The following is a 10,675-nucleotide window of genomic DNA, read 5'->3' as shown; positions in this document are numbered from 1 at the left end:
TAAATTTGTACATAAGACCCTGCCTTTTCTATCTACATTCTAAAATTAGAAACGCACCTATCACTGCGGACCTGCATTGAAAAGAGCGGGGGAACCCCGCTGGGAGCGGGCGCATTACGCTCATTTTTATACTAAATGGAGAGTGAGTATGCTGATCTTCTGCTGCATAATGAGGTACAAATGGTTATCAAGAGGGAACATTTAAAAATGTTTCGCGTCCCTTTTTCTGTAAATTAAAGCATTTCTCCATGAGAAGGGCACTCACTCTGCAGAACTACCAGACGATCAGAAAATCCAAAACTTTTAATTCCTGATAGACATTACGTCTCATCTAAATCAGCTTTATCGTGAACTACAAGGGAGAGGAAACTTAAATTTTTTGATGATAGAAGAAACAAATTATCCATATTTGATCATGATTTTGAAAGGGAAACATTGTTTCACTTCCCAGCCTTCTGAAGCAAGAAAGCAATTCCTCCTCTGATAAACACCTTTTTAAAACAATAATTTTAAACAAGAGGTAAGCATTTACCAGCAGGTTTCAGGAATTTAAAAACGGCATAGCAACGCAAGCATTTGTCAAAAATTCTCTTAATGATGACCGAGTGAAATTTTTTCCTTTTGAAATTGACATTGGTAGCTTTGAAATAAAAATGCTGGATTTAAAAAAGGAGATATGGCACTCTAAATTCGAATGTCATTGTGTTGAATTGGAGAAGAACATATATGATCTTAGATCACAACACAAGTGGTCTGCTTTGAATGACCTGGAGAAGGAAGACAATCATTTTCAGCTGATCATAAGTCAGGAATAGTAATGCTGACTCTTACAACCAGCTGAAACAGCTCATGTTTTCTGTTCTTTACCTTTTCGGATCTATATATACGCAAAAAATCTTTTTCACGCATGAATATTATGAAGAGTAAACTGAGAATTCGTCTCATTGGTGAGAGCTTGGAATCATGCCTAAATTCAAAACTACAACATACAAACCTGATTACTCATACTTTCCAAGGAGATGCCAGCACATTGCTCTCATTAATAAATATTTATTGGGCATGAAATTTAGTTTTATTAAGTGTAATAAAAGTTTACTAAACAAGTAGATTTGCCTCCCAGTATGTTTACAATGGTTAAAATGATCATTTTTGGCTCCATGGCTAATTAAGTTTGCCAAACATTGTTATAGAGCAGCTGCTATTTGTTTGTTTCCCATTGTTACCCAGATTTGTTGTCCATTGCGATGTTAAAACTAAACTCAATTAAATTTTATTGGTTAAAACATTGTTTCACATTAATTCCAATTTAGAATAAGGAAAAAATTATTCTTCATGAAACTTTAAGCATACGTAGAGAGTGAGCAATTTAACCACCAGTTTTAACATTGTAAATATTTTAATGACATTTTAATACATAAATAATGAACCAATTCCAAAATACACACTCAATATTTTCCTAACGCTATATGAGATTAATACTTGGAATACAAATTTTATCATTCATGTGTACACATGTCATAGCAATAAGAGTGGAAGTCTTTGAGTAAACACTGCACTTGTTAAGTCTTAATGTGTTCGCATGTGTCTTTGAAGGTTACCAGAGAGTGAGCAATTTAACCACCAGTTTTAACATTGTAAATATTTTAAATGACATTTTAATACATAAATAATGAACCAATTCCAAAATACACAATGAATATTTTCCTAACGTTATATGAGATTAATACTTGGAATACAAATTTTATGATTCATGTGTACACATGTCATAGCAATAAGAGTGGAAGTCTTTGAGTAAACACTGCACTTGTTAAGTCTTAATGTGTTCGCATGTGTCTTTGAAGGTTACCAGAGAGTGAGCAATTTAACCACCAGTTTTAACATTGTAAATATTTTAATGACATTTTAATACATAAATAATGAACCAATTCCAAAATACACACTCAATATTTTCCTAACGTTATATGAGATTAATACTTGGAATACAAATTTTATCATTCATGTGTACACATGTCATAGCAATAAGAGTCTTTGAGTAAACACTGCACTTGTTAAGTCTTAATGTGCTCGCATGTGTCTTTGAAGGTTACCAGAGAGTGAGCAATTTAACCACCAGTTTTAACATTGTAAATATTTTAAATGACATTTTAATACATAAATAATGGACCAATTCCAAAATACACGATGAATATTTTCCTAACGTTATATGAGATTAATACTTGGAATACAAATTTTATGATTCATGTGTACACATGTCATAGCAATAAGAGTGGAAGTCTTTGAGTAAACACTGCACTTGTTAAGTCTTAACCCTTTAGCGCCTAGCGTGTTCATATGATCACAGCAAACATTACTTACTCCACGTAACCCTCCCTTCCGCATTTCCCAAAATTTCGTTGTGGGTTTTTGGTTACAATATCTCGATACATTTTTGTCCAAATGACGAAATATTAAGTCCTTTCAACTGAATGTTTTTGATACACAGCTTTCTTAACCCTTATCCAGGCACCTCAAATTTCTAACGTAACCGGGCAAGCAGGGCCCAATGGACCCTCCTTGTTATTTTTTTCTTTTTACTCAAGTGGGCCAACCTGCTAGCATAAATATCATTGTTTTTTTTCAAATAGTGCAAATTAATACAAAATCAATGATTTCAAAATATTTTTTAATGTTCATAAATGAAAATTTTACATGTTAACTAGTAACAAAAATTTGAAATCTAAAAAAATTATGATTCATCCTTCATAAAATTGATCTCTGGTGGAAATAACTCAAATTTAGAATTAATTGACATAAGGGATAATTAAATATTGTTTATTTATGAAACGAGACACTGTAGAACATGAAAACTTATTGTTTGAGGGAAAAAACAAAATTTTATCTACGAGTCCAGGATAGGCTACCCCTCAAAGCTTTTTTCACTTTTGATTTAAACGTTTTACCTCACCATGTTCATTGCATACCGATTGCTCACAGTTGTTACACAATTGTTTTTATTCATATTGTTTCTATTATGGGCATATATATTATCTCATTTTTTGTCATACTATAATTTGATGAATATCTTGGCTCAGAAATTCCTACATCAAAAAGTCCTTAGCCTGTGTTCCCAGACAAACCCAAGTTGGAACGTCTTTCAATGTGGACCTTAACCAGAATATTGGAGGAACTTTGAATTAATAGTCTTCTTGAATAATGTTTACTCACATTTCAATCTAGATCAGTATTCATCCACGCCACATACACTGCTACTCTACTCAGATGCAAGTCACTTATGAAAAACGCAAAAGGCCAACCATTTGTGCGTCTTTTACTCATGTGCGTATTTATCAACTCATCAAGGAAATCGACTTCACCTCTGGTGCAGTTGTAGTGACTGATAATTTCAGGTTTAGCATTGACATCTTCAATATTTTCATTATGATGCATGAATCATTGAAGAACTACCAGCCAACTTTTCATCTTGGGCAATGACACTAACATACCATTTTTTGTGACACCAAACAATGAAGAAACGACTTTACCACTTTTATTGGCTTGAAAATTTCCTGGAATAAATCGCTAATACTTTCCCATAGTTCCAACATAACTCAGAAGGCTCTATGCAAAATTTATAACAGAGAAATGTTTGTCACTCCTTTCATTTCTGTTCTTATTTTGGTATGGTTCAGTGAGGTGCTGTACAACTCTTCAATCCAAACACGGCATTGCTCTTCATTGGAACTCTCCTCTTCGATTGGCTGGTCATCCAAATCATCGTCACTAGTTTATTCAATGTTCAGCAGTTTTTGTGTGCCATTTTGAGACAAAACTTTTGTCTAGCCATGATCTAATAATTATAAAAAAATATGCTTTTTCATAGAATTTCTCTAAAAATACAAATTACTTCCTCAGAACTCATCTATTAGAACTTACATGAGCATGTGATGTCTTCGTGAAGGAAACTTGTAAATACTTGCCATCACTCCGATGACTGTGTTACTTTTACCCAAAAACAATTGCATATTTAGGCGGTAGTTCCGTATAAAGCCCATATTTTGGAATCAGTTATGTGCAACATCTTATATGCCTTCATCTACGTTGCCCAGTAGCACTTTGCTAGCACTCTACTCTTTTTTCACACATACCGTAGTTTATATGGGAAACAAGGATGGAGGATGTAGAGGTGAAAGATGGTGGAAAGATGGGCGGGGAGTGCAGGAGAAGGAGGAAACAGGGATGGATGGATTGTCATCAATGCGTTAGGGTTTGGAATACAGGTGGAGGATTTTTAGGAGACTGATAATGAACAGGAGCGTTCAAATTCGAAGCGAAATCATCTGCATGCTTTCTGTATAACAGGATATATCCTTTCCTTTATCCCTTGAATGGACGCTACAAATAAATTCCGAGGAGCAGTGTTTTTTTTTAAACAATTGGATCGTTTTAGTGATCATTCCCTAGGGGTTTCCCGGTGACTCAATCCAATTGAAGGAAAATTTCTCTTAGCATATGCCCTTCAACGACCGCCACGGTACAATAGCAATAAGCGAAAGAATGAAAAAAAACTGTCTCCATCCTAAATTTATGGATAGAGATAATGATGTTTGTTGCGTATTGTTCATTCCTCTCCCATCTCACTCTTCTTTACCAGGATTTTCCAACCGTAATGCACCAGTGACTCTCCAGCCTACTCTATAATCCCTTTTCACCTTCCCCTATATCTGCCCCTATCTTACCACCCATGCTACCTAGAATAACATTCTGCGTACACAATCTAGTTATTTAATTTACACTTATTACATTCTCCTGCCTTGATAGCAAAAATAAACTTCGTGATTGAAGCTAACACAAACTGGATATATATGCTCGTAAGCATCCAAGTGCAGCGTGTTGCATAACTGGTGAACACTCACCTCCTGCCATACGCCATTGAGTTAGGGGTTATATAGATGTATATGTGAACATTCCCAAATAATACTTGAAAAATGACAACATAATACCTTTTATATTAACCATCTAATGATGTGCAACTGATCGCGTATGTGAAGGGTCCATCAGACCCAGCTTGCCCGGTTACGTTAGGAAAAGTTTAAATTTACCATAAACAAAAAAGAAATATTTTTAAAATTTAAAAATATATTTTTCTTATTCCATTTATCCGTATAAACAAAGTCACAGAAGTTCACAGCACTGGGATATTTTGTTCTCATGTTATAACCTGAAATAAAGGCTGTAGGGTCTGTTGGACCCTCCTTGCCCGGATAAGGGTTAAAGTGGTGGTCTACCCTTCACTGCTCCGCGTGAATGCATGACTTCAGTTAACTACATAGTACAAGAACATTGTTGCGTATTACAAAAAAATAAAGGCACGTTAGCTCCTTTCTGAATAGATTTAATACTTCAACAGTAGAGTAAGGCGGACGAGACGACGCGGAGTACATGAATAGTTAGGGAGAGAAGAGTTCTTTACTGCTCTGAGGTCGGCGAGAGAGAGAGAGGGGACGAGCGAACAGGTGCTCACCGCAACGTGAGGTGCGCGGACAATCTGCGCCGTAGTCTTCCCCTAGCGGCGAGAGCAGGGACTAAAAAGCCCGCAAGGGCGCACAATTGAAAACCAAAAAATATCTGCAACATACCGCCCGCCTCGTCCATGACGAAACAATACATTTGATACATTTGAAAAAATAAACATTTAAAGTAAATGAAAAGAAACCTTATCAACAACAAAAGAAATGCCGCCCGCCGTGAAAAAATAACATTTTTACATATTAAATAAAAATCTAATTTTGAAAAAGGTTCAGGCAAGGCAATTAATTGACAGAGAGGCGTTGAAATTTCTTCAGAAGTCAGCTTCTGGTCTCCATTCACTCTTCGGAGATGATGCTTCACAGATTTGACTCCGGCTTCCCACAGGCCGCCGAAGTAAGGTGCATACGGAGGATTGAAAATCCAATCAGTCCCACAGGTGCTGAGATCTGCCGATGCTTTTTCGTAGAAGGAGGAAGCTGCTTTAAATAGGCTTCTCAGTTCCCTGTCAGCACCTCTAAAATTGGTGGCGTTGTCGCTGAAAAGTTTCAAACAACGGCCTCTCCTCGAAATAAATCTGCGAAAGGCAAGAGTGAAAGCATTAGAGGACAGATCAGAGACACATTCCAAATGAACTGCTTTTGTGGACATACAAACAAATAGACAAATATAGCCCTTATAACATTTATGTCCTCGACCCTTCGTAGTTCTCAGAAGTACAGGGCCAGCAAAATCCACACCCGAAAAGGAAAAGGCCTTTTGGGGCTTCAGTCTCTCCACAGGTAGGTCCCCCATCAGCTGATGCGCAGTTTTAGTGCGGAATTTGGCACAGACACCACACTGTCTTATTACTTGTTTTACTAGAACCCGGTTTCGGATTATCCAGTACTTTTGAGCAAGGTGGCAACGGGTGAGTTGTTGTCCCCCATGAAGCGTCGCTGCATGAGCATGCCGAGCAAGTAACAGTGCAAGATGGCATTGCTTGGCGATGATTATGGGATGTCTCTCGTCATATGACAAGACAGCGTTATTTAATCTGCCACCCACTCTGATGATTCCTTTCTCGTCGAGAAAGGGTTGCAAAGGCAAGAGAGGTGAGGACTTGGGCAGAGGCTTGGAGCTTTTGAAGCAGTCAAATTCTAGTCCAAAATATCGAGACTGCGAGCATTTAATCAGGCAATCTAAGGCAGCGGCACGCTCCTCGGCAGTTATGTGGCCAAGGCGTGCACGATCTTTGTTCCTGTAATTATACAAAAATCTTAAACAAAAGGAAATTATCCTTAGCAAACGTAAAATACAAGAATATTTAAGGAAAATGTCACCAAAGTCTGACGCTTGAGCGACATGACATGTCAGTTTCTCTGCACCCTTTAGCTCCACATTTTCGGAGCCATCCGAAACTGTAGGTTCTCTGCTCCAGGCTGTCTCCTCTTTTGCAAGCCAATGTGGTCCATTCCACCACAAAGGATGCCGAATGAGTTCATCAGGGTCAATTCCTCGGGTGGCTGCATCGGCTGGGTTGTGGGCGGTACAAACGTACCTCCAGCTGACCGTGGGCAGGGCTGACTGGATTTCAGAAACTCTGTGTGCCACGAATGGTTTCCACTTGGACGCGTGGCCTCGGATCCAGGAGAGGGTGACCTTGGAGTCAGTCCATGCGAAGACAGCAGGAACCTTTTCCAGGCGGAGTCCACCGATGAGCTTTACTAAAAGACGAGTTAGTAGCACAGCAGCACACAATTCTAGTCTGGGGACACTAATTGTTTTAACTGGGGCCACTTTAGTCTTCGCTACTAACAAATTTACTGATACTCCATGCGTTCGGTCTGACACACGTATGTAAACTGCAGCCGCATAGGCACGTTCTGAGGCATCACTAAACCCATGAAAAGTAACATTTGACAAATTTTCATTTGAAAATTGAATCCAACGAGGAACACTTATTAATTCTAGCTTCTTTAATGACGAACGGAATTTTTGCCAAGAAATAGCTAGGTTAACTGGCAATAACTGATCCCATTCCAAATTAGCTAGCCACAAATCTTGCATAAACACCTTTGCAAATACTAACACTGGCGCCATCCAACCTAAAGGGTCAAAAAGACGAGCAACATCTGACAAAACTATTCTCTTTGACAGTAAAGTGACTTCTTCTGGATATTTAATAGTTCTAAGATGAAAGGCATCAGTCTCAGGATACCAATGAAGTCCAAGGGCGACAAATTTATCAGTTTCTGTGAACACTTTATGTTCAATGCGAGTATCCGGGCAAATTTCAGTGCTATTTGATGCCCATTTACTTAAATGAAAGCCTGCACTTTTTAAAATATCTACAAGTTGCTCTCTGACTTCCAACGCCTCTTCTAAGGTATTTGCACCACTTAGAATATCATCAATATACATGTGGTTTTCTATGACCTTTGCTCCTATTGGAAATGTGGCCTGCTCATCTTGAGCTAATTGGCGCAACACGCGAAGTGCTAAAAAAGGAGCGGAAGCAGTTCCGTACGTAACGGTAGTCAGTCTATAATCTTTAATAGGCTCTGAAGGACTACATCGCCAAACAATTCTTTGAAGGTTCATGTCGTCGGGGTGCATTCTTATTTGACGATACATTTTTATAATATCTGCAGTAAATGCAACACGAAAGAAACGCCACCGTGTCAGGATTATCCATAGATCAGGTTGGAGCTTAGGTCCTGACAATAGCAAGTCATTTAAAGAATAACCAGAAGCAGTTTTGAAAGAAGCATTGAACACCACTCTTATCTTTCCTTTCTGATCGCGATTTTTTACCACGGCATGATGAGGCATGTAATAGCCCGAAGCCGTTTCACAATTAGCGGCCTCCATATGATTCATATCAAAGTATTCTGACATAAATTCAATATATTTCTGCTTGATTGAAGATTGAGTTGCTAAGCGCTTCTCAGACATTTGAAATAATCTTAATACGGATGATCGTGATGAAGCTAAATTAGAAACATCCGCTTTTAGAGGCAAACGCACAACATAACGTCCATCTGAATTTCTTGTATGCGTTTCCTTGAAATGATTTTCACAACGAGTGTCCTCTTCTGACATTGGAGATTCTGAGGGAACCTCCTCCACTTCCCAAAATCTTTGCATTTCAGCTGTTAGGTTATTGTAAGCTTCAATATGCATTAAGGTCACGGAATTTTTCACCAGACAGTCCTCAGAAGAACATTCCACTGGACCTAACAATACCCATCCAAACGGTGTTAGCCTAGCGTTAGGAGAGCCGGCGGGCCCTTGGCGGAAACCATCTAAAAATAGGGGTCCGCAAACATCTGCTCCCAGTATGAGGTCAATTTTTGATGGGATTGCAAAGTCAGGGTCAGCAAGCGTTATGTCAGTTAAGTGAGGCCAATGTTCACGTTGAACATAATTAGACGGAATCAAAGAGGTTAACTTTCTAAGAACTAAAGCTTGTACTTTGAGTTCAAAACGAGGATCAAAACTTGAAAGAATACGTAAGTTCACTGCACTAGTTGAAACACCAGTTTCACACCCTTGAACACCCGTAACCGGAACATTTACAATTGTCTTTCTGAGTTGTAAAGTTTGAACGACCCACTCTGAAACAAAAGAGGAATCAGAAGCAGTGTCCATCAAAGCTCGAACTTTAAGCAATTTTCCAGACGGGGCTTCAATTTTAACGCAAACTGTGGCTAAAAGAACAACCCTTTTTGTAACCACCGAGCAACTAGATGCTCCTGCCTGTTCCGTGGGTACGGGAGCTGGAGGAACTAAGGCCGGTGACTCGGAAACAAAATAACTGTTCGTAGGAAATTGAGTTGTTCCTTGTGTCCTAGGGGGAAAGCACTGATGAAGTAAGGTATGATGTTTCTGATTACACACCAAACATCGGCCAACAGATTTGCAAAGTCTTGTCCCATGCTGTTTAGATAGGCAATTAAAGCAAAGTGAATGTTTATGAACCTGTTCTTTGCGTTCATTTGGCATCATACTTTTAAACACAGAGCAGTAGCTCAAAGGATGCCCATTGGAGCATAAGAGACATCGCAAGGCGTTCTTGTGCGATCGCTTAGTGGATGACGTATGAACTAACGATCGCGTTTTAGATCTTTGGTTACTAGAAAAATCACGTCTGGCTTCGCTTTGAGATGCAGAAGTACTTGCAGAATCTAACTCCTTCGACGCGTCCAGGGCATGAATTCTAGTCTCCAAAAAAATAGAAAATCCCTCGAATTTAGGAACAGTATTCATGTCTGTTTGTGACAACTCCCACATCAGACGAGTAAACGAATCTAATTTTCTTGTCAGAAGAAACACAAACCATTCGTCCCACTGTTCAACCGGTTTGCCAAGATTTTGAAAAGCTCTTACAGTCTGACGAAACTGATCTAACACCCTTTTTAGTTCAGCGGAGGTGGGCTTTTGCACAGGAGAGAGTTCAAATAAATTCTTCATATGAATATTAGAAAGAATCCTTTTACTCCCATAGCGCTTCTCAAGATCATTCCATGCGCCCTGATAATTAGCACTGGTAACAGGTGTATTTTCAATCACTTCTGCGGCACTACCACGCAAATGAGTTTTCAAATAAAGTAATTTGTGCACATCAGACAGTTCTGGCACTTCATGTACTAGTTTTTTAAATTGATCGCGAAAACTCTCCCACTCCAACACATTACCCGAAAAAGTAGGCAATTTAATTTTCGGAAGTTGCGAATGAATACTGACACGCGATATATCACCCGATGCGTCATGCTTGACGTCGGTTGGAGCACATAAGGAATTCAAACACGAGGCTATATTAGAACACGCGTCAATGTAATGCTCTTCTATTTTAGAGAAAATATCTTCAGAAACGTAGGTAGTCTTGGCTACCTCGGGTTTCTCTAGCAGTGCGTAGTGCTTTGACAAGAAATCATCACAGTACGAAGAAATTAATATTTTTCGCTGTCCTAGGACAGTGCACGAGAGATTATCTACCCCTCGTTTTAAAGAATTGGCCCAAAATCTTGAAATTAATTCTCCTCTCTTTAATTGAGATTGAATAAGTTTTTCAAGTTCCTCAGACATAGCGTTAAGCTAAATTGACACGGTCATTCAGATTAAAGGAACTTAATATGAAGACTGAAGTGAATAGAAAGCACATAAGGTCCCATTGGAAGGCACAATT

At 38.7% G+C, this 10,675-nt stretch overlaps 1 protein-coding gene across 1 annotated transcript; it reads right to left on the bottom strand.

The window, feature by feature from the left end:
* Positions 1–732: 732 nt before the first annotated feature.
* LOC124170045 lies at positions 733–9,756 on the bottom strand. The gene is made up of 2 exons (XM_046548728.1): positions 5,799–9,756; positions 733–767 (listed from the first exon to the last, which is right to left on the bottom strand). Exons 1-2 carry the CDS (start codon positions 9,754–9,756, stop codon positions 733–735), a joined length of 3,993 nt encoding a protein of 1,330 aa, XP_046404684.1.
* Between the last annotated feature and the right edge of the window lie 919 nt (positions 9,757–10,675).

The sequence above is a fragment of the Ischnura elegans genome, chromosome 13 (assembly GCF_921293095.1).
Source record: "Ischnura elegans chromosome 13, ioIscEleg1.1, whole genome shotgun sequence".
Classification (NCBI taxonomy): Eukaryota; Metazoa; Arthropoda; class Insecta; order Odonata; family Coenagrionidae; genus Ischnura; species Ischnura elegans.
Note: the sequence above shows the minus strand (reverse complement) of the source record. Positions and strands in the feature narration are given on the sequence as shown.